Source organism: Mauremys reevesii, linkage group 5, assembly GCF_016161935.1.
Source record: "Mauremys reevesii isolate NIE-2019 linkage group 5, ASM1616193v1, whole genome shotgun sequence".
Classification (NCBI taxonomy): Eukaryota; Metazoa; Chordata; order Testudines; family Geoemydidae; genus Mauremys; species Mauremys reevesii.
The window spans coordinates 83792579-83817896 of NC_052627.1; the positions used below are offsets into that span (position 1 = coordinate 83792579).

The following is a 25318-nucleotide window of genomic DNA, read 5'->3' on the forward strand; positions in this document are numbered from 1 at the left end:
ACCTGGCTGTCAAGTATATGCATTTTCTAAGCACTACACAGTGGTGCAAGCAGCCAGGGGTGCGGCAGGTTTTGGGAGATTAGTTCTACAATCAGTATTCGCAGAAACTCCCAATACCCCTGCCACAAGTGAGGGTCACAGCTTGGGGAGTCACCAGCTGTGGAATATGCACACTGACTAGTACTTGAAGAAAAAGAGGTTGGCTAGCTGTACAGTAGTGAATGTTCTTTGAGATGGTTAGTCCATATACATACTCCACATCCCACGTGCCACCCTTGCTGTTTCAGAGTCTAGATGTCGTGAGCTTTTGTGGTGGTGAAGGAACTGGGTGTGGCAGGGTGGTTCTGCCCTTTGTACCCTTCCATAAGAAAGGGAAGGGGTCATAACCTGCCCTGAGGAATACTGCCAACTAGAACATTCTGATGGGTGCACACTGGATGTGCACTTAGCACCTGTGGACTCTGTACATGGACATTGTATCTCAAAGAACATCCATTTTGTGCTGATAGGGGAAACTAAATCAGAAAAGGGTGAACATGCTTACTCACACAAATTAGCAATAAATACCCACTTCTCTTGTCTTACAGACCAGTATCCTCTCCACTGGACCATGCTGTCTGTGTATGACAGTTACATTTATCCCACAGGCCAAGGATCATCAAATTTCATCATAATAGTATCTTGTGACATACCCACCTTCGATTTGCAGAGACCACTTCATATCCCATCCACATTGTAAAACATCCCTGTGGCGACTACAGCCATTGCTTACATTGGGAAAGAACTTTGTGGGGTTTTAGATGTCTTCAAGTGCAGTTTAGCAGCAGAAAAGAAAGGAAGATAATATTTTAGCACCATGTAACCAGCAAGTGCTCTGTGGACCACCAGAAATCATGGACCGTAATTTGGGAACTGCTACTCGATGCTATTTATGGAGTAATGTAGGTGTGTATGATACTTAAAAATAAACTGGTAGATCCATACCCTAAGGATTTTACGTTCCAAATTAGGTGTAATACAGCAAGAAGTGATGGATAAAAGCTACAGCGGTTGAAAGGTCATGATATATTGATGTTTATGCCCTTCTAGACACTTCTGTTTTTGTAGTTAACTTAGTTTACATTTAATGGTCAGGATATTATGAGCATTGAGTGCTGAAGAAAAATTTTTTGAAATCCCCTGAGAGAAGACAGGGGAAGTCTGAAGACCTGATTTGTTAATCATACAGTTAATACACTTTTTAGGAAGGGTATTTAATTTGATAAATACAGCTGTATATAAATATTGTGATGCCTGTTTCGAGATGCTGGTTGCATCTTGCTAGAAACTACAGAATGAAATATGTATATTGTGTACATCATTTCATTCAACATTAATATGGACCACATTAGTATAAAATATTGGTGCCTATTTGAGATGGCCTTGTTGCTTCAAAGTGGGAAGCAGTGTGTTATACAGATCATCCCAAACAAGTGTCAATAAAACACTTATTCACAGTGTTTTATATAAATATATTAGAAATATTTAGAATTTTAACAGTTTTATTGGTACTGTTTTTTCATGTCTGCTTTTCAAGGCAGGATCCCTCAGTACCATGAGGCTATCTGTGCAGGCTTCCAAGAGCAAACTCATAACTTTAGAAACTTCTAAATATGACCTCCAGCCAGCTTTTCTTTACCTATATTCTCTTGACTTTAACAGGACCTTCTAGGGCTAGAAGAGTTTCCATTGGAATATTGGTATCTTCCCTTTCAAGTGGTCTGAAACTCCCATATCCAGCCCAGATGGGTTGCAATATTAAACTTTAAACCTGTAACAGTGATGCGCTTCCCAGAGGTACTCAGTGTTTTGAGCCACCTCATTACCACCTAACCTTAGCGTGAGGAAATTTTGTCTGTGCCTGCTGGGCATTAGCCCCCTAACTCCAGCAGCCACAGACAACACACGCATTCCCCCCTAGGCCTTGCAGGCCCTGCTGTCTCTGTACTGGTTAGCATCAGGAACAGCTCAAGCCCTCCAAGCATCAACCTGTTCCACTGGATGCTCTCAGTATTCAGTTTCACTGCTTCCAAAGAAACAGTACCCCCCAGCTTACCTGTTTCACATCAGATCACTGCTCCACTTAGCACACAACACTTAGATCTGAAACTAAGTGTGTTTATTTAATCAACCACAGAGGTTCAAATAATAGCAAGTAGAAGTATTGAAAACAAATGGGATGGGGGGGTATACATTCATAACATGCATGCTAGAGCCTAGGCTTTATTAACTAGATACTCATGTATTGTGTCTTATAGCCAGGTAGGCTGTTAACCTCCTTTCATAAGACAAACATGCTGTTAGCTTGCCTCTTTGGTGAGGGATCCTTTGTGCTTCCTTGTACCCCTAGATATCCCCTAAGAATCCTTTGTCCTTAGTCAGGAAGAGGCCACCCCTGCTCTTTTGTCCTATAAATTTCCTCTCCCCTAGATTTTTCCAGTCTCTCTCCTCCCCACCCCCATGGCTCAGTATGCAAATAGGTATACATTGAGAGGCATACGATGCCCATATGACCAGACAGGCAGATAAGCATCAGTTACTTCATGTCTGAAAGGAACATATCTGAGACATGTCACTCCTGGTGACCTGCCTTACCTTTAAGGCCTTAAGAACATAATTTTCTGCATCAAGGTATAACTTCTTAAATATTATCCTTACAAACATTTAGCAATGATCATGATACACAGCGGGCTACAGCTCTTGGTAGAGACCTCACTCATCACCTTTTGGTGAACTGTGATGCATATATCTGACTCAGGAGATCCCTATAAAACCCTGTGCACCTCTGTTACTCTTTGTCAGGTTGGACCAAGAAGTTCCTGGGTCACAGGCAGTACAGACTATTATAAGCATGGGCCTCAAACTAGTGTGATTCTGAGGGAAATTTGGAAAACTCCATCTTTTTCATGGATGGAATACCTCTCTTCCTGGTGTGGGCAGCTGTTTGTGGTTTTTTTTTTTTTTGTTTGTTTTTTAATGGCAGCTGTCTGAAGCTGCTCAGATGTTTGGAATGTTACAGGCAGTCCCAGTAGAGATGAATTTGTGAGCAGAGTGTGGGTGAGATGGTCAAAGGTGCATGTAAAATGGATATTAGCACCGCACATGTACATAAAATGAGTATTGGAAAAACCCCAGACATTTCAATATATAAATGTAGCTTTTCCATTGCTGATTCTTGGAAACTTTCCATTTAGCACTTTAAATACAATTTCAAAGGATTTTGTTTCCAGAGGAGGAAATAAAATTTGTTTAGAGTTTATACTACATGGCACTTGTAACTAGTACCAGACTTAGAGTGATAGCTTATTGGGCAGGTATGCCTAACTAAAGCCAGATTTACCACTTCTGTCATACAGTCTTTAACTATAATAGCTAGTTGTTGAGGTAATTACAGTTTTACACACATCAAGGAATGCCACAAAGTAAAACAGGACTTACACTTTAGTTTCAAGAGCTGCAAGACACACTAGGTATAGAACTATATAAACTTTGTTCATTCTATAGTTGGGACTAGGTTTTACTCTGGTATAGTCCCTAATCCCTTCCCATCCCCCCACAACCCTCAAAATTATAAGAAAAACGTTGACTTGAACAAAATTTCTATGTATTTTTGTGCCATTAAAACAGATCAGTTTGAAAAAAGGGCAGACACTAGTTATCCAGCCTTCCTACTTGATCCGGCAATGAGGTCATAATTGTGTTTACAACCTACCTGTTGCCATTGAGATAACATTTAGAATGACTACTTCTTGAGTGTTCCATGAAGTTTGAGTGGGATGATCCTTGCTTAAACATATATCTTTCATTAATACCAAACAGCTGGAAAAATGAACAAATCTAAACAAATTAATCCTTGTAGATGACTTTTAAAGCTGCTGCATTAATTTTTAGTCATATTTTAAATTAAAATCTTGCAAAGCATGTATTTATTTCTACTTTGACGCTCCACCCTGAAGTACTACAATGTCATACTGCATAAAACTTGAAATGAAATGCCTATGATAGTTTTGATTGGACCACTCAAACTTAATCACATCTTCATATTCTTTAGTGTATTATCATATTTCAGTTTCAAGTCTTGCAAGTTTGGTTTTATTTTGTAGAACTCCATATATGTTTAGGACTACAGTTGCCTCAGCACCTCGCTATTGCATTTAATACGAAGCTATATGACAGAGGTGGTAAGTCTAGTTATTGTTTAATGTATCTACCTAATATGCTTGCATTTTAAGTATTGCATTCAGATTTTACAAAAGCCTGGAAAGAAACTGAAGGAGCCCTTATTTTTCTACATCTGGAAACAAATGTTTAGTGTCTTTGTTTTCCTTGAAGTTTTGTAACTAACAAGGAAATTCTTTAAAGAACCAGAAAAACTCTTTGACAATTATCTGACTTAAATTGTCTTAAAATGCCTGTCTGTTTTTAGTTTATATACAGACTTTTTTTTTTAAAAAAAAGTGTATTCTATTTTACAGTGGGTCTAGTGATGATAAATGTATGAAGAGGTTTTGGTAGAGTTCAACAACCATGGCTGTAGTACTACTTAATTTTCTGCTCTTGTGCTCTCAATTTTCATTTTCCATAAATCTGTCTCTGGGAAAAGCTAATTATTTGTCTTCAGTGTAACTGACATGCAACAATTCAGCTAATGTTGGCAGCAGTGAATTTTAAACAGGCTACTTGAATTTGGATGTGTTGGTAACTGGTAAAGCTCAAATTTACCAGTATGCTAGGCACTGTTTGAATGATAAACCCAGTGCTGGCTTTTAGCAAGTGGACAGTCCAGGGTGGATTTCTACCCAAGTAGATTGTGCCCAACTTCCACTCAAAATCAATGAGAATTAGGTTCCTAGCTCAATTAGGTGCTTTTGAAAATCTAACACATCTAACCAGAGCCAGCATACGCTGGGCAGATTAGGGCCCTGGAAGTTCAGTATGGGTACACAGAATGCCCTTTGTGAGGACCTGATATTCTAGGAGGCGAGCAGGCCTTGGCTAGCCTGCCCCAAAACACTGTTAGCAAAGGAGAATGCTGCTTACCCATATGGCTGACTTAGAAGTGCTCATTCTCCCTTTCATTCAGCACCATCAGTCCCATGGAACTTGGAGGGAAGACAGAGTCTTGGCTGGCTGGCTGCTTTGCCCTGTGGCATTGCTGTAGTGGCACTGTGGCATTGCAAGAAGTGTACTTAGGCTCTGCTCACCTTTCAGATGGCACACAGGTCTCACGAGTTTACTGCCTCTAACCATCCAGGAATTGCTTCTCCCCTGTGACCAATGCTGATTCTCAGCCCTTGTCTATACTTAAAATTTATATTGGCATAGCTATGTTGGTTGGGGTGTAAAAAAAATCCTATCCCTAGCTGACATAGCTATGTCAGTAAAAATGTTAAGTGTCGAGTAGCTTTGCTGACGGAAGAGTGCTTTTGTTGGCATAGCTAACATCATTTAGAGTAAGTCTACACATAAACCACTATGGTGGTGCAGCTGCATCACTGGAGCACTTTAGTGAAGACACTGTCTACACCAACTGGAGGGGTTCTCCCTTTGGCATTGGTCCTCTACCTCCCTGAGAGGTGGTAGCTAGGTTGACGAGGAAATTCTCCTGTTGACCTAGCACTGTCTACCCCCAGAGTTAGGTTGGTTTAACTACATCACTCACGGTGTGGATTTTTCCACCACTGAGTGACACATCTGTACCAACCTAATTACATAGTGTAGAGAGGGTTGCTAACCCTCCAGGATTGACCTGGAGTCTCTGGGAATTGGCATCATTCTCCCAGTGACTACTGAAAGCAATCCGGGGCATTTGAATAGGCTATTTTAAAAAAGGATATTACATCATGTTGGAATGGGGGGAAAAAAAATCTCCCAGAATACCTTCAGTCAGAGTTGGCAACCCTGAGTGTAGACCAGGTCTCAGAGAGATGGTGTTCCTACACCAAACAGGGAAAACTCCTCTTGGTTTATGCTGCGTCTATACTAGGAGGCTATCCCAGCACAACTCTGCAGTGTAGACATCATCTTACATAATGTAAAGACAAAGGGTGCAAAGCATTGATTAGAAGTATTCAGAGCTGGCTGGACTCAAGTCTGGTCTACACTATAGACCTATATTGGTATAACTGTCGCTTGGGTGTGAAAAATCACACCCCTGAACAACACAGTTATACCGACCTAACCCCCGGAGTAGACAGTGCTATGTTGTCGGGAGCTTCTCCCGACGACATTACTACCGCCTCTGGGGCAGATGGATTAATGTGTTGATTGGAGAGCTCTCTCCCCTCAGTTTAGAGCATCTTCATTAAAGTGCTGAAGCAGCACAGCTGCATCAGTGCAGATGTACCAATACAGCATTTTAAATCTCTTTGGGAAGCTGGGGAAAGAAAAAACTGCCAGGTTGGAGATGAGGAGTCAAATAGCACCAGTAAAGGGAGAAGAAAGGGAAATAACACCAAGAAAAGGCCCAAGAGAGCTTGGAGACCTTTGGAGGTAAAAAGGAAAAACATTGGTGGAGAAAGTAGCCGGAAAGAAGAATTGGGTAGTCACACAAGCAGAGTTAAAGAGGATTAACTAAGAATTGGAGTGAAGTTTTACAAATGAGAAGTTTGTAACATTGGAGGCAGGGAGGAGGAAAAACAAACACTCAGAGATAAAACAAATCACAGAACAAATATATGCAAGTATAAATTTAATTTAGTAGAGAACCAGGATCCTGAAGGTGGCTATGGAAAACTGCCTCAAGATAATTTAAACAGAAAAAGGAAAACAAAATACAAGGTAGACTAAGTCTTAGTTTGCATAGTTCAACAAATGATAGTAAATAGTACTTAACTATGTACACAGCACTACAGTGAGATCTATTTAGATAATAAAAACTCTGCAGTATTCATCATTTCATTGTCAGATCTGTAGTGGGCACTGATGTTACAGTGCTATGACTCATCCTTTCCTCACACTCTTCTCTTGAGGAAAAACTGCATCCTGGTAAATTCCATTGAACAAGTATGAAATTCTAATACCCTAAAGAGCAACTTATGACTGTGGTTTTGTCTTGATTGGGAGAAAGTGTAGTTTTCAATCCTGTTGTTCAAACAAGTTAGAAAACCCCTCCTAATGCTTATTAATATGAGGTACAACAGTCATCTAACAAGCCTTTAAATATGTTAGCATGAGTCTTAACCAGCAGTGAGGAGTCTTCAATTAATTGAGTTAAGCTAACTTGATTGAGCTAAAATGACAGCATTGCACCTTTTTTACCTTTAAGATAGGTCATATGAATATAGATATGCTGTGCCAGTCTGCTCAGTACATAATCTCTCTAAATTTAAGGCCAGCCCTGTAGTTCAGGATCATATATAGGTGTCCTTCACTTGATTTAAACTAGACAGGAGCAGACTTCTTCAGCAACACTTTTACCCTGTCCCTCTAGGCTCAGTGTAATAACTTCACTTTGTTTCCCATTTGTATCAAAAGAAGATGTGTTTTAAGCAAACTTCTAACCTTCATATGCTAAATCTTTTTTTGTATTAAATTGTTATAATTTAGGCAAATGAATCTGAAGAGAATGTGTAGGTAGGTCTTTATATGAAGCATAGTCAGTGAAGGACTTTCTTGAAAAGTCCAAATGTTACACCATATGAGTTGACAATTTTTGGAAAAACACTCACTATTTACTCATGAACAAACTAGGCATAACAGCTGTGATATCAAAGTAGGAGATGGATGAAATGTTGCACTTAATGCTAAACGAATGGCTACCTAACTAATGGCAACATCTAACTCCTTTGGGCTTTAATTGTCTTTAAGAGCAATGTCTCATAGGGTATGTCCAGACTGCCCACCAGATCGGCGGGTAGCGATCGATCTATCGGGGATCGATATATTGCGTCTTGTCTAGACAATATATATTGATTCCCCGAATGCGCTCCCATCGACTCTGGAACTCCTCCAGGGCGAGCGGCAGTAGCGGAGTCGACGGGAGAGCCGCGGCCGTCGATCCTGCGACATGAGGTTGGGAGGCAAGTCGAAATAAGATACGTCGACTTCAGCTACGCTATTTCCATAGCTGAAGTTGCGTACCTTACATCGACGCCCCCCCGCCACCCCCACACACCAGGCCATAGTTTCACTCACTCTTCAGTGAGTGAAGGAATTGAGATTTGGAAGGAATATTTGCCACCTCCTTTACCCACCTCTAAGTAATCTGATAAGTGGGTTTCTTATCAAGAGTCCTAAACTAAATTGCAGTAGGAATAAATAGGAGAGAAATGTATTCTAAAGGTGGGGTTTTCTGTGAGCACTTCTCCACCCCGGCTCTAAGCATGGCAATGTTAATGTTTGAATTTAACTACCATAGATGTTTGTGTAGTTGCTACTCCAAAAAAAAATCTGAATGGTTTTGTACAACTGTATTATGTTTCTAATATAGTACAGGCGAGAGCAAAGGAGACAATGTTCACAGTGAGGCTTTTTGCAAGTGATGGGTTCATTAGAAATGCAAGTTTGGGTACTCATCATGTTAAACTTAATGTTTACATTGCATTCTCACTGGTGCATAATTTTGTTTTTCTATCCAGTTCAGGTCTCAGGTCAATTATTTTTGTGTATACAAATTTAAGTGAAGGCCTGGTATATCTAGTTCAGAAAGCTAAAAATACACCCCATTATCCATGGAGAAGGTCAGATTTTCCTTTACTGTACCAGCTGATATTTGAGTAAGTGGCAATCGATCAGTCTAATGTCTGCTTCTCATTTTTCATAAATGAAGGGCTGTGGCTTTAAGTAATCACTGGCTGCTTGTGCCAAGTGCAGAAGCTGCAATATCTGCCTCTGATGGGAGAGAGCAGTACAAGAAGTACGGTAACCTGCAAAGCTTGAAATAAGGCTGAAGCAAGGTCCAATGGAGCCCTTCCTAGTAGTGTCTTATATCTAGCTAGACCAGTTTGGTTTATGGTGTTGCCAGTACCACCTGTATACCCTGTTACATGTGCAGGGGGGAAAGTGGAGAGACGGAAGCTGGAAAATGGGCTGCTCTAGCAGCAAAATGTGCCTCTATTCTCAATGTGCTGCAACAAGGGTAATTAGTATTTGTTTTATAGTGCTTTTCTGGAAGAATGTCAGGAAATTTCAGCAGTGGCTGACTGCAGGGAAGGTGACATGGCTCCAGCAGCAAGCAATTCCTGACGAGAGAGCCTGAATCTTATGATCTCTGCAACATTATGCTCTCCACAGCAGTGGTTGCGTCTGGAGGATTCTGTTCATGAAGTGAACATTGAGCTGTGAAATACCTTTAATGTAGTTATGCTGTGTATGCTGTGGGTTGTCTTTCTTGAATCTGATTCTTAGACTGTGTTCTATGCAGCAGCTAGTTTCAGGTTTTTTGGCTGTCTTTCGGTTGTGGGCAGAATATAAGGGGCAAAAGAGGTAGTATTTTTTTTCCTGGCTTTTAAGTTGAATAACAAGCTGATTCTTGCTTTAAAAAGCTCTAGTTAGTCTTCCTGAATGCCAACACTACTTTCTATATTTTTATATATTTTCTTTCTATTCTGTTTTTTAAGCTAGAAGTTAAATCTGAGTATTTTAGCAGTCATTGAATGTATAAAATCTATTAATGAAAAAATGGCGATTAGTTTAAAAGTGGGTTTTTACCTTTCCTTCATAGAAGATTGAGCCTCTAGCAAAGTTTAGCTTTGTTTACATTCAGCACAAAGTACATATGCTGACTAGATCGTAGTATAAATATTTAAGTTTGTGTTTGAAAGAGGCATGCATCATATGTCCTATGCGTGCATTAGTTGAAACTTTGTGGATCAATATACAGTTACACCCATGGGGGGGGGGGAGAATCCTAAATACTATCATTTAATTGCTGCAAACTAAGATTTAGTTGGATTGTTAACTTGGGAAAACTAGGGAGGCTGTTTAAAGAATAACTTCCATAACAACTAAGGAACATCTCTGTGTTTGTAACAGCAAAGCTGTTACTCTAAATGATTCATTTCTTGGCTTCTCACTCTTGCCTTTTGTTTTCCTACAGATAATGTGAGTTAATTATTGGAAGGTGCTCTATTCAAAACACTAGTAACCAAGTGTGGTTTTTTTCTTTTTTACAGAGGGAGGAAGCACTAAAACAGCATAAAGAGCTATCTCAAGAATTTCTCAACCTTAGAGGAGAGCTGGGTAAGAAGTTATTTTCCCAATTTTAGGGGGGAGGGGAGGAAATGCGGCAAGAGTTCTTTTGTAAAGACAGATGTCATGGTATTGTTACAGAAGTCATTAATTCCCTGGCTGAATTCTGTTCAAATGCTTAAACGCTGCATTACTCTGGAGTCTTGACAGCATGACCCTGGGTTCACTGAATTCCTGGCGCTGATCTGACTAAGCCTGCAGGGCCTCCGCAGGAAGCATGTATCTGATGACCAAAACATTCACTTTCCAAAGAGGGGGGGATGTCTTACAGTATGCATATTCCTGTTTGATACCTAAATTATTTGTAAATGGTTTCTAAAGACACTTTCTAGCAAAAGTCCATTAAAACTAAAATGTGTCATTTTTTTTCTCTTACTGGCTTGTGGGCAAATGAGTGTAAAATTACTAGAAGGAAATGCCATAAATCTCATGAGATTAAATGCCTGAGAACTCATCTTTGTGGACAGCTGGAATATTGAAAATGAACTGTAATGTGCAAGGGATAGTTTTGCCAACTTTGAAGTTGCGTTTAACTGTGTTTAATAGTGATGTCAGTTTGTTTTGCCTTGATCTTAAAGTGGTATTTTGCTCAGAGATTTGTGTTTGAAATGAAAATGTAACTGCAGTTGAGGCAAATGGATCTAATGCTTATACAGTATCAGCACATTTTTATTGTGATAACCTCAGCACATTTTTATTGTGATAACCTACGACCGTAGCATTCTGAAAACACAAATCACCTCTGTGTGTCAGTTTCAGATACATCATCATTATTGAAAAGTTAGAAAGTAATGTGAAAATAGGACCCGAAAGTTGTAAATGGTCTGTCAAAGTTAACAGTGTGTATAGCTCTCCTTATTTGCAGCAACAGCATTAATTGAAGGCTTATTTTCCAGTAGTGACTGATAGGATAGGCATTTGTTGGCAGCTACCAACTAACTGAGTTAAGAGCTTAGCTTTCCTTGGGCCCTTGACTCTCTCCAACCATTAACTGTCAGGAAATGGCTTCCCCATCTGTCACAACTGCTTATATCTAACTTGAGTTTTAAAAAATGTAATTAAACTTTCTGCAACAGTGTCTCTTTGGTGTTGTACACAATTGAGCAAATTCTTTCTTTGCTGCCCTTTACTTTTATTAATTATACCGAAGTAATTCTGTAGTGTAGAAGCCGACCCGGGCGGGGGAGCGGCGCGCGCGCGCGCGCCGCTGCTTGGGGCAGCCCGATTTCTAGAGCCGCCCCTGAGTGTAGATCAGGGCTTAATAATGAATAATCCCCACCCACGAGCAACATCGTTTTATACCGACCTAACTGCCAGTAGACAGTGCTATGTTGGCAGCAGGTGGATTAACTAAGCTGACAGGAGAGTGCTCTTGGAACATCTTCACTAAAGCACTTCAGCAGCACAGCTGTCTGGGTGCCGTGTTAAGTGTAGACCTGCCCTTAGGGTACTCTTCACACAACTTAATCAGCTAGGTGCTGCAAAGTCAAAGGTGCAATAGAGTACACTGGGGTTGCATACTTCATAGTTTGTCTGCCAAATTTACTGCACACATCACGGGTTCCATGCATTCCTTAAGCCTCTGTGTGCCATCTCCTTGTCCCCCTCTTTCAGAAACTTCCTGAAACTTCCCCACCCTTTCCCTCATGCTAGAGGTTCTGGGGGCCTCCATATTAGGGTGCCCTATTCTCTCCATGCCAAGGTGTGTGTGTGCATGCCCCCATTCCTCATTTTGTCTTCACCAATGCGTGCCCCCATACCTCTTTCTATCTGGGAGTGTCCTCCAGGGTGTCAGCTGAGAGGATGAGCAGGAATATTGTTATGCTCTAAGATGTTAATGGGTGCATCAACTAGTTTGATCTATAGACAGTTGCAAAGGAGCTTGACGCTGTGGCTGTGTTAATTAGATGGGAGGGGCTCTATGTCCCCCATCTCCCCCTTTTGTTATGATTTTCTCCATAATTAATATAGCTCTAACCATTGAAGACTAGCATTTTCCCCGAGATTTTGAAATTGATCAGATGTGGTAGACAGAGAGATGCCTTTGAATTGAGTATAAAGTCTGTGCAATCTTGGCCAATAAATGCCAGAAATTTTAACTTCAAACTTCCTTTTTCATCTTTTGCATGAAATGTAATATAAAATGGCAAACTTTAAGAGGTTCTCACAATTTAGAATTGTCAACGTGTGTCTTTAGCCTTCCTATTGCTTAGTATGGAAATACGTTTCTTCCACCTTAGGGAGGTTATGGAATCTCCATCACTGGAGGTTTTTAAGAACTGGTTAGACAATCTTTATCTGTCAGGGATGGTCTAGATCAGTGGTCCCCAACCTTTTTGTCTGGCGGGCACCAGACGAAGGACCGTGGCGGTGGTCGAGCATCCGCCGAAATGCCGCCAAATTTCGGCGGCATTTCGGCGAATGCTCAACTGCCGGCCAGGACGTGGGCGCATTTAGATGCCCCTGTGGGTGCTATGGCACCCACGGGCACTGTGTTGGGGACCCCTGGTCGAGATAATATTAAGTCCTCTTGAGGTCCCTTCCAGTCCTACACTTCCATGATTCATGAACACTAAAGAGCCCTATTCCCAAAATAAGGCTATGTCTACACTAGAAATGCTACAGTGGCACAGCTACAGCTGTAGCACAGTCACTTAATACAGTGACAGAAGGGGTTTGTCCATCGCTGTAGTAAATCCACTTCTCTGAGAGATGGTAACTGGCTTGATAAAATAATTCTTCATCCTACACTGTGTTAGGGTGACCAGATGTCCCGATTTTATAGGGACAGTCCCGATTTTTGGGTCTTTCTCATATAGGCTCCTATTACCTCCCACCACTGTCCCGATTTTTCACATTTGCTGTCTGGTCACCCTACACTGGGGCTTAGGTCAGCTTAACTACATTGCACAGGGTGTGAAATTTTTCAGTCCTGAGCAATGTAGTTAAGCCAACCTACCTTTGTCACGTAGACCAGCCCTTGAGAAACTCTTAATACTGGAGTTTTTGTACATTCTATTCATGTTTGTACATTCTATTAAGTACTTGCTGTTGTCATTTGCTCTCATTCCCATTAACAAACCTATTAAGATGTACCTAATTCACTATGCTAGTGTCTTGCTTTTGGTTACTGCCTGTTAAGGAGCTCTCTGAGTACCTATAAATCTGGCACAGTAGTGGATCCTCATGAGAATTAAGTAAAGTAAACCAGTAAATGACCATAATTTCCTGAAGAAAATGATTTTTGGTTTCAGTCATAAAATTGATAGCTTTTAGTCCTTAATTAATCAATGAGTTAATATACTTAAAACTGTGCTCATATTGGCTCTTACTGGGACCAGAAGAGAGGCTTGAAAAATACTTGCATGAAAACATCCTATGACTTAGGCACAATAGCTGAGTAAGTTCAGTTATTATGGTCTGATATATATGGAGGGCAAATTAGATTTTATAATGTGGGGATCCAGTACATAATTTGTAAGCATTTATTATTTAAATTATTTTCATTTAAAACATGAATTGAATCTCTGTGTAAGGAAGAAGAGTCATTGGCTTTCACAACCGCTTCTTAGTGTAAAATCCATAATGGCTGCTGCAGATTATCTGATTCACTTGTCACCTCTAGTAGGCAATATTCATTTGGGAAGGGAACATCCTGAAAACACTTAAGTGTGTAATGCTTAGTTGGAACCTTGGGATTGATATTCCAAGATAACATTTCTCAACCTTTTCAGGTTGCCAACACCTTAAATGAAGTAAACTTTCACATCTCCCTTACATTTGCTATCAAAGAGCAAAACAAAAAAAGTATCCATAATAAACCTATATAATTTGAATGTGTTTAGAGACAAGTTGGCAGAGAATGCTTACCCTTGAAAGGTGGGTGGGGGGAGGTAATATTTTCTTTGGTTTAGATTATAATCTCTTCATCGCCTTGTAACCTGCCTGGTTGCCTTTTGTGACTCAGAGCCATGAACCACTAATTGAGAAACACAGTTCAAAAACAGTAGCCATATCCCCAAGCTTATACACCCCGTGGGATACAGCCGTGAGGAAGTGTAGAAGAACCAATTCTTGCCAAAATCTGAAAACATCCATAAGTAAACAGAATATGAGGCTCCTCATGCTCTGAGCTTCATGCTTCCTTCCTTCTCAACTCCCTTCTTGGAAACAAGATACCATGAATAAAGCCAAATAGTTAGTTTGTTTACTTTCCAGTATTGCCAGTCCCAAACATTTAAAAATTCAAGAGTCCGGCCCTCAGTTATCCTAAAGGTGGAGCAGATGAGCTACTTTTGTCAGTGCTAGATTAAGACGGTGACCTCCAGGAAGTGGGAAACTCCTTCACCGCATAATGGCTCAGAGAGGGTTAGGATACAATGCTGGAGATGTGTACTGGATCCTAGTGGTGTGAAAGAAAGGGGCAAGAAAAGCTTGCTGTGAACAATGGAGGTATGAGTGTTCTCCCACCCTCCCCCCAAAAAAAAGTCTACAAAGATTTCTTATAATGGGAAAATGTTAGGCAACCTAAGTATAGGGGTTGATACCAGCTCCCCTTATAATAATGGGTAGGGTGTGGAAAATTGTGGAGAGTGATTGGCACTCTTAAGTGGCAGAAAACATTAATGGATTTGTCTATCTGAAAAGTAAAGTATATTTTTACTTCTAGTTGCTAAATTTAGTGTTCCCTAAAACTGCTGTGTCTTGAAGGCTTAAAAATAATTGCCTTAATGTTACAAATGAAATTGAACTGACTTAATGGATAAGTGGAAAGCACTTCCTTTCATCTCTGGGTTTTGTGGCATTTATCTACTGTTACATCTGTGCTCTGTGGATTTGTAACCATGCATAGTTCAATCTTTTATTGAATGTAATGTGTTAGCATGGTTGATGTATGGAACTATGGTGGGAAGTGCTTTATGTTGGGGAGAGAAGGAGAGAGAAACAATGAAACAGAGTGAAATAGCAGTGAAACATGACAATTGTGAAGCATGCACTTGTTGAGGCAGTGTGCTTGATAAGGGGCTGTGAAGTGCAGGAGAAGCTCAAATGGGCATTTTTTATTCATTTATTTTTAATGCTGAAGCTTATTCTACCAAAAGAGAGCATCCTCCAGTTAATGAAAATTTATTCTTCAAATCTAACTTTAAACACCATTTGAATACGCAAAACATTTGAGTTGAACAAACTTCTCCTAGAGCATCTGAATTAATAAATAATCTTTTCTATGTCAGGCTGGGGAATTAATTGGCTCTTTTTCACAGTGTGCCTCTTGTATTACTTTTGCCAGATAATATGCTGAAGAACTCTGTACTTTTTAATCTTGTTTTAACATGGTAGGGACTAGGGCTGTGCAAACCAGCCCCAAACAATTTGAAGTCTTGCCCATCTTGTTGGCAAACAACTTAAATTTTTAACAATTTACTAGTTTTAAAATTTTGATAAATTTCAATCAGTGGATTGCTTAAAACACTGTTTCATATGCACTGTTCAATGCATTATTACCTTGGTTGATCACCTTGATCATACGGTACTTCTGTTCCTCTAAAAGACAACAGTCAGGGATTATACTGTGACTGAAAACATTGTAGCCTGAGAGGCTAGCCTTCACTTTTCTCATCCAATTAAAACAGGCAGTATCTGCCCTGGTCTATTCTACAAACTTATGTCAGTATAACTGCATTGTTCAGAGGTGTGGAAAATCCCTGCCCCTGAGTAACAGATCGACCTAAATCCCTGTGTAGACGTCACTATGTCAACTGGAGGGCTTCTCCCATCAATATAGCTGCTGCTTCTCGGGGTGGTGAAGTGCCTATGCTGATGGAAGAAGCTCTCCTGTCAGCAAAGGTAGTGTTTTCACTAAGCGCTACACACTGCACTGTGTAAGTCCCCTTCTTCCAAGGTCACCTGACCTTCTACAGCACACTTTGAGCAGAGGAAAAGTCCTAGAGTTCTTCAGGGAAAGAGCACCCAGTCCCTTCCTTCTGCTGCTGCTGTTCTGGGGGTGGCTGCTCTACCTCCTGGTAAATGTTTCCTCTATCAAGGCCTCCAGGTCACACTTGTGAAGAGCCCAGTATTTTGAGGTGCCCACTCTATCCTCATTGTTACCTTCCTTTCAGAGGGGTTGCATGGCTAAGGTCTCTACCCCATCAGAAGTGAACACTTCTGTCAGGTATGTCAATTTAGGATGGCTGCTGCACTGCTTCTGCCTGAAATTTATTTTTGTAAGGAACCCAACAAAATCCTAGACTTTTTTCAAAAAACCTACGTAAAGAAAATTTCACTCCTATGAAGGTTTGCAAAAAGCAAACACAAAAGGTACATATATAGCAAATAGTTATTTGGTTTCTAAATCACTGCAGTGTTGGCAAATAGCTGGGATAACAGTTGGAAACCTGTGGCAGTGAAAATACTCAAATCACATGCAACTCTCTTGCATCCGACGAAGTGGGTATTCACCCACGAAAGCTCATGCTCCAATACGTCTGTTAGTCTATAAGGTGCCACAGGACTCTTTGCTGCTTTTACAGATCCAGACTAACATGGCTACCCCTCTGATACTCTCTGCATGGTGTCCAGATTGATTTGTAGTCTTCTGTCATGTTTCTTGTTACTGACTAATATATGCCTATCTTGCCCACTTCTTACTGCCCACAAACCTACACACTCTTACTCTATTAAACAACTCTTGGACACTGGAAATAAAGTGAAGTTGCATTATGTGGGGTATGTATCTCATTCATTCAAACATCTTCCACAAATGCGCATTTGTGGATTATCTCAAATTTCAGTGTGAGCTCTTGGTCATCTGGTGACTATTATGGCACTTCCACTTCTCACTAATCACTTGTGTTCAAGAGTGAACTTCAGGATGTATTCACCTTAATTTTTTTTCTGATTGCTCCTGTAGTGTCAAATTTGCAACCCTAGAAAATTATTATGACCTTGGCGTAAGAGATTTACACCAAGTCAACTAATGCAACTTCCAAAGGTTACTTTTTGTCATAGACATCCAGAACTCTAGTACTAGGATCCTCTCTTAAATCTAAATTACAAACTGGCTGAACAGGAACTAATGTGGCTATTCACTAAAGGCGTGGGGGTTTTCTTCGACTTACATACTGTTTAATAAAACAGAGGATCATCCAAAATACTTGAGGTGGCAGTTTAAAACACCAAGTGTCCAAGGAAATGTATGGATGCTTTTGATAATATGCAAGTGAAGACCACTTCTTTACCTAAATAGAGACAAATGAATACTCTGGACCATTCAAATAATGAAGCTGGATGGGTGTTAAAAGTAATGGAAGAACCAAAACAATGGATCATTTGAAATGCTTTGCTATGATGCTCTCAAATTAAATAATCCTTGTTAGTGATGACTGCTTCACGGTTATATCTCTCACCACCATGCTATAAACAGAGATCAGAGTTCTGCATGCAGCTGTATCAGTGATGTTATCCACTGGCTCTCTGCCTGATACTTTGTATTGTTTTAATGACAGTAACCATCACTACTTACCCTTCCTTCAAAATACATAACTATGCCAGGCAAATATATTCAGTGGCTTGCAGCTGACATGATATTGAAAAAAATCCAAATGTTTTGCTTGGATTGCCAAAGGAAAGGGCTATTTTGTAACTTAGGAGGAATAAAGACAGATTTAAAAGAACCCTAATGCTGATAAATGCTACTTTAAGAGAAAGTTGTCATGTGAAATCAGGGTCAGTTGCAAGCAATAATCAGGAATTTTTATCCATTTGGGGCAATTATGCAGTGTTGTAGCCATATCAGTCCCAGGATATTGGAGACACAAGGTGGATGAGGTAGTATATTTTAGTGGACCAACTTCTGTTGGTGAGAGAGAAGATTTCAATCTTACACAGAGATCTTCAGATGAGTTTGTGGCAATGTCTGTCTGACGGTAAAAAGCACTGCTTTACCGCGTTCTATCTGAATTCATGTTATATCTGGTTGCATTATATCGGGGTAGAGTGTACTTAGTGATTGGGCCAGTAGTACACTTATAACCCCCATACTGCTGTTACACACTCTGCCAAGAGCACAGATTTTTGGGGAAAGAAGGTATTTAAATCAAGTATACTTTCTATACACTGACATTCAGTTTCTCATTTTCTGTGCTAAACTGTGTGTGTGTGTGTGTGTGTGTGTGTAAAGAAAGGGCACAACAGTCACCAGCCAACAACTATGTCTTGTCCAAGATTACACCTGTCAGTTCTGTGGGAAAATCTGCAGGGCATGAATTGGGCTCCTCAGCCACTTAAAAACCCACCAGCGAACCCCCCTGGCAGACATCATCCTCACATTGAGGGATAGTGGAAGAAGAAGATATAAAATTCTTGCCTCCAGTTAATCCAAGGTTATAGTATCCTTTTAGCTAGGTCTCTGTTTAAATAGCTTAGATAAGCCTTTAATTTTCTTTAATAAGCCTTGAGACTGCATGGAAATGAAACCTTATACAACAGTCTCCAGTGGTCAGCCTTCACTATCTGAACTATACTTTGCTGCCATGACTCAAATGTACTACTGGATTTTCCCTTATAATCAGTCATACTACTTGTATGCAGATGAAGGTGTATAGTGCAGGGCTTGTTCAGCCGGTCATGCTACCAATGGAAAAATGCATGTGTGGGGGGGAGGTGTACGTGCCCTTTTGCTCTGAGTTGTGAACATTTATATACAAATCTGCTATGGTGGAATTCATAAGTAGAGATACTGGAATGCAAATCAGAAGTTCAAAGTACCTTTTATATGAGTGGGGGGGAGAGAGCAATTTAGTTTTGTTAAACTGGATTAATGGAAACATTTAAGAAACATTCTGTATTCTCTAAAAGATAGCTGCAGGCAGCATGGAGAATGGAAAGCAATCTCATAATATTCTTATTGTATTTCTGCTCTATTCTTTAGAATGTAGCCTAGTATACTATGGGTTTCAAAAATCCTGGATTGACAGGCTAAAGTGGTCATGTAACAGTGAGCATAACTAGCAACACAGTACTCCACTGCTGAAAGTACAGAAGAATGTATGTTCTAAATTCAGTTTTCTCCCATTTCATTTCTTCTTGGAAAACATAAAAGCGTTTACACACCCGTTGCTAGGCATGGTATCGTGGTAATGCATGGTTCACTGGGAAACTGCATATTAGCTGCTGGAAAATGTATCTTAAATGATTCATAGAATGTTACCAATGATTTCTAAGGGGACAAAAGGCTACGCTGTAATAGCGGGTACACTGGAAGGACAGCATACAGAAGCTTATCCAACTAGCATTTTGATGATATTGTGGAGAAATCACTTTTCTCTTGTCTATTATCTCCGTGTAAGTAACGTGTTAAATAGGTATTCTTTTGGGACATAGGACTGTAACACTTCAGTTTATACATTGGAAAGCATAAATAGCTGAGTTTGAACTGACATATTACTTTGAGGAATCCAGTAGTGAAATAAGATCCCATTAAGTGAAGTGGTAAATCCAATTAAAATCTTCATAGGGCACTCCAGTCTCTGTAGTGAGAAACAGGGTCACTGATAAATTTTCTGTTGTGAACCACTATCATTTTTAACTGTAGATGAAGTGCTTTCCCCCTTTCTCTCTGATTTAGGGCCCCATCTATACTTACAGAGCTGCAGCAGCGTGTGTGGTGAAGATGCTCTATGCCAATGGGGAAGAGCTCTCCCGTTGGCATAAAAAACCAACCCCTTGAGCGGCATAAGCTGTGTCGGCAGAAGCTCTCCCGTTGACATAGTACTGTGCACATGAGTGCTTACGTCAGCGTAACTTACGTTGCTCAGGGGTGTGCATATTCCACTCCCCTCCCCCCAAGCAATGTAAATTTTACCAACGTAGGATATGTCTATACTGACATCTAACTCTAAACTTAACCCTCAGCCTGAGAGGCACTGAATTGTCACTGTAATACTTTCCAAGAACTCTAACAGACAGCAGATTGCCTCTTTAGGCAGCCTTAGAGGTGGCACTCATTTTACAAGTAAATTATATTTTGTATCATAATCCGGCTCTGTGGAATTTCCACTGCTATCTTTAGTACCTATAATGTAGACAAGCTCTGTGAAATTATGATTGGATTTAACAAGTCAAATTACTGACTCTCTTTAAATCTTCAGTAACCACTTCTGCAGCCTGTGAGAAATTGGAGAGAGACAGGAATGAATTACAAGCTGCTTATGAAGGGTTCGTGCAGAAGCTAAATCAACAACACCAAAATGATCTGACAGAGCTGGAGGAAAGACTTAAACAATTTTACACTGGAGAGTGTGAGAAACTACAGAGTATCTGTATTGAAGAAGCTGAAAAATATAAAGCGCAACTCCAAGAACAGGTCTGTGGTATTTGATTTAGAAGAGTTCTCTGGGGCTTTTGAAGTTCTTTTAAGAGATGTTAGTAACCCAGCTACATCATTTCATCTTGTACAATTTAACAGAAGCAGCAAATGTGCTTTACCAATAATTAATTCCTTTCTATGGTAAACAAGTTTCAAAACGTTCATGTTTTTATTCTATTAATGTTACCACTTAGATGATTTACCTTCATCTAAGATTAAACTCAACTTGATCTTGTTAACAAAATGTGTCTCTAAAATGTTTTCTGATGCTTAAATATTAATGAAGTACTTAAAATACATAGGATAATTAGAAATGTGTTAAATTCAATATCGGGCTTTTGTAGCCTTAATGGTCATTTAAAGATTAAAGCTCTGAGATGCAGCAAAACTGATCTAGTGTCATCTGAACTACTTATACTTTCAGGCTGGCAAAAGTATCTAAGCCTGCTAAACACCTTACTGCTTTGATCAAATGTCAGGTCTTTCTTACCTACAAAACACTGCACATGGTTTAGTTCCTGCTATCTTAGACTATTTATCTCTGCTTTTAACTCAGGTTAGCAACTCAAATTCACCCCCAGGCTCTGTTGTAGGTTTAACTTGAGCTACCAACCTGAGTAAAAAGTTGTGCTCCCTATGCTATTTTAATCTAAGTTAAGAACACACTTTTTTGCATTGTAGACGTACCCTTAGTGCTACATACACCATTTTATATGCTATTGCAACAGATGAGAATAGCTGGGACATTCTAGTTCAGTTACCAGATTTGATTTGATTTGGCAACTGAAGTTGGGGCTATTCTATGTGAGGAGCCTGTTGGCTTCAGAACTTCGTTGCTCTGTTTGGTCTGATAGTTTTTCACATTCATGGCACCTTCCAAGGCTGATTTAGTTAGGCTTTGTTTAAAGAAGGTTCCCTTAAGAGGACATGTTTTTATTTACTTGGTGAAAGGGGAGTGGGGGAATGTATTAGATGACTTTTTCTTTTTTTTTTTTCCTAATGAAGGATTACATAGTTGGATATGAGAGATTTTTTTTAAAAAAACTTACTATCATATTGCAGGTGGACAACTTAAATATTACGCACGAAAACTTCAAGTTAGAACTCGAAAACAGCCATGCAGAAAAAATAGAAGAGCTGCAAAAGGAATATGAATCATCTCTTTTAGGCAAGTGCTTTGTGTTCCTTCATGAAGTGGAACATACGCTACCAAATAATTCTCTAACAGTGCTGTATGTTAAGTCAAATGATTTTTATTGTTTTGAGAGCAAACATATCCATTCAATATCCACTGTTCCTGATAATAAACCTTTGAAACTGTTAATCATCTGAAGTTCTCATTTTGGGACTCCATAATCTTAGTTATTCCTATATGTAAAATAAATCTCATTGAGTTAAAAATTAGGGTGAGATTTGAAAGCAGTCTAAAAGATTTAGACACATTTTCCAATTCTTTAATGAAAGTGGTATCTAAATTTTCTAGGCTGCTTTCAAAATCTCAGGTTCAGTAACTTAATCGTTCTATAGTTTTTGTTGCTAAGTGCTAAGGAGCCCCATAAAATTGGCTTTCTTTAAAATCCAGGTAAAGTGAAGACAGATATTCTCTGACCCGGAGAGGCCTCTCTTTGGCTGAGCATTATTCTCCCTAGTAGCTCAGAAACTATGTCTGGAATTCAGTTTTTCTGAGGGGGAAATAAATGTCTGGTCAGTATTTGGAAATTCTTTAAGATAACCTGCAATACAAAGTAGTTTTGAGCCTTAACTTAGTCCTTAAAAGACAATAAGTGTGTTTCATCCCTTAACCCATTTTATAATGGCTCAATTTTACATACATTGGAATCAGTGATAAAACTCCCATTGACTGCAAAGGGAGCAGGAACAAGCCAAAAGAATCTATCTTTGCACCATTTTATACTTCTGTGAAATATTGTAATAAGCCTCTTCCTTTAGGAGTTCCTCATAGACAAATATTTCCATTACAACTTTTGCTTTTTGTTTGTCAGACATGCATATTTAGTTGAGTGCCAACAATGTGCTCAGCTATATGCAATGAAAAGCTATTGGAATTGCATACTCTAAGTATTTTCAAAGCTGATATTTTAGTGAGCAAACTTATGTACAGTGTAACAGCCATGTGGGGGACCAGTCTATAAATGCCTAGAAGGCAAATCACTTGGACATGTCATCTGTTTTCAAGCCAGACTAATGATGATTAATATTACTAGTTCTATTCAACATTCTTGCTATTGACCATGAGTGCATATATCACCTTTTAACTATGAATTCTCTAAAATATGGTTCACTTGTTATGCAATGTTTTAACAATCTGCAAATCTGGTATTTATTTCAGAGCTCAAGAATGCCCATGAATTGGAAAGGAATTCATTTGAAAACTCATTTAAAGAGAAACAGGAATCATTAGAGGTTTGTTATGGGTGTGATTTACAAGACTTTACAACAATTTCAAAACCGGGGGACAGATGTTTTTGAGGAGAGACGTATCCAATTTCTGGCTTCACTCTTATACTGTGTTTTTGTTTCAGAAAAGAATTGATGAATTAAAAAGGGAAAATGATTCTTTAAATGAAAAGTTGGAAGAGCAAAAACAAATAGCCAAAGAAAAAGCAAATCTTGTAAGTATTGAGCTTAATTTTTTTAATTCTCAAATGCCCAGCATGATCAAGTCTATTTTTCCTTGTATACAGTAACTGACTTCATACACTTTTCAAGGAATTTATGTTGCTGTTTGTTGCATGGTTCCATCTCTCTGGATGGATCTTGAGACATACTAAATTGGTTTAGTTTCCAAAAGCTAATGAAAATATATATGGGATTTCTATAATTCTTTTTTGGGGGAGGGGGTATTCCTAAGGGTTGCTTACAGGTAGGGTCACTATCAAGTCTTCAGTTAGTAGCAAAGGTACATATGCCAATAGAAATACTTGAAATTAGATGGGTAAATGGATAGTAATCAAAATGTAACACATTCAAAGGTACACAATTGTTGAATAACAATTTGTACACAAGTAGAACTAGGTGTTCTAGTTCCTGCAAAGTTAACTGTCAGAATTATGAACTGTTTTGTATAAGTAGGACCACCTTATACATCTTCCAGCTTAAGGTCCAACCTGCTTGACTATTCCTAAAAGTACTGAGTAACTGGTTGTGATGGGTTAGACCCCCTTCTGGGATGCCACTTGATGTACTGGGGTTTCACTGAGCCCCTCGTGCTCCACCAGTCTGGATTCCCTCTCCCTGTTTTGCTGAATTAGGCTCTCCGGCCTCTTGCAGCGCGCGCACACACACACAGGTAGGGGCCACACCCAGCTGCAGACACAGACTGATGTCAGCTCTGTGTGAGAGGATTCACCCAGCACTGACATGCACACCCCCTTTGGGGAATAAACGCAAAATAATACTGTCTTGTGCTGTATAGAAAGATCTGCACAGCACAAGCTCATAAAAATTCACCCACTCACTGAAGAGAGAGATGCACAACTTCTTGCCCCCCTGTTCCGCAAGTTAGAAATTGCACGAACTGTGTTTAATAGTAAACAAAACCAATTTATTAACTACAAAAGGCCGATTTTAAGTGATTATAAGGGATAGCAAACAGAACAAAGCAGATTACTGAGCAAATAAAACAGAACACACATACTAAGCTTAAGATCTTAGAGAGAGGTTTCAAGAAGTAATTTCTTACTTTAAATGTAATTTTAGGAAAGCTGCAGAGTTTCTGTAGCTTAGAGTTCCAGTTATTTCTTCTTACAGACTGGATCCCTGTCTCATGTCTACACTGGCACTTGATCGACAAAACTTTTGTCTTTCAGAGGTGTTAAACCCACCCCCGAAAGGCCCAAGCTTTGCCACGACAAGTGCCAATGTGAACAGTGCGGTGTCGGCAGGAGAGCCAACAAACAGCAGCTACACTGCCCGACTTTTAGTGGCACAGCTGTAGCAACACAGCCATGTCGCTAAAGGCTGTGTAGTGTAGACAAGCCCTCAGTTTGGACTGACCCCAATCTTTCCACTCAGGTGAGTTCCTTTGTCCCTTCCGGTACTTTCAGCAGTCTTTCTTCTTGGGTAGGTAATGGAGGAGAGTAGATCAGTCCCCTCCCCAGCCTTAAAGAGGATTTACCTAAGGCAGGAAACCTTTGTTTGATCCCCATCCCGCTACAGATGAAAAGTACCAGCAGTGTCCAAGGTGATATTTTGTATCAGGTGATCTTATCACCTGACCTTGTAGTGTCACAGCTACATCCCAGGATGCCTCTCAGAGGGAGAGGGATTAGTATCTTCACAGTCTTATTATTTCTTCCTAATGGCCCATCAAGGCTGTGCTGGCTGGTTGTCTGGTGGGTGTCTACCAAATACACACACAGTTGTAATTGGTACATAGTCAATATTCCTAACTTTAGATACAGAAATGATACATGTGTACAAATTGGATAATCACATTCATTAAATTGTAGCCTTTCCAATGATGCCTTACATGAGTCATCTTGCATAAAGTATCTTAGTTATGCTATATTCATATCATAACCATATTTCTATGATGAATATGGGGTGCAATGTCACACTGGTGTTCCTTGAAGTGGTCATGAGATTGACTGAAAGTAAAGACTTGTTCAACGTTCTAATATTCTTGTAACTTATTCATTGCCTGAGTTGTTTTGGGGGTGTTTTTTGTTAGCCATAGTATTGCAATGTATGTCCTAGAAG

The 25318-nt window shown here is 39.7% G+C and overlaps 1 protein-coding gene and 1 long non-coding RNA gene across 14 annotated transcripts in view; one reads left to right on the plus strand and one right to left on the minus strand.

The window, feature by feature from the left end:
• LOC120406073 overlaps window positions 1-622 on the minus strand; it is a 209173-nt gene extending 208551 nt beyond the window's left edge. For all 5 annotated transcript variants that reach the window (XR_005599065.1, XR_005599068.1, XR_005599069.1 and 2 more), the window contains exon 1: window positions 549-622. This is a non-coding gene — a long non-coding RNA (uncharacterized LOC120406073). The remainder of the gene's footprint in view (window positions 1-548) is intronic.
• The window catches only part of MTUS1 (microtubule associated scaffold protein 1), a 195804-nt gene that overhangs the window by 155517 nt on the left and 14969 nt on the right, over window positions 1-25318 (plus strand). For 6 of the 9 annotated variants that reach the window (XM_039540303.1, XM_039540299.1, XM_039540301.1 and 3 more), the window contains 5 exons: window positions 10155-10221; window positions 20379-20593; window positions 21659-21764; window positions 22947-23020; window positions 23140-23229. In XM_039540303.1, the coding sequence (XP_039396237.1) occupies window positions 10155-10221; window positions 20379-20593; window positions 21659-21764; window positions 22947-23020; window positions 23140-23229 (552 nt within the window). Of the gene's footprint in view, window positions 1-694; window positions 942-4086; window positions 4221-10154; window positions 10222-20378; window positions 20594-21658; window positions 21765-22946; window positions 23021-23139; window positions 23230-24426; window positions 24632-25318 lie in introns of those variants that run through there. The other 3 variants (XM_039540304.1, XM_039540305.1, XM_039540306.1) reach the window with 3 other exon arrangements.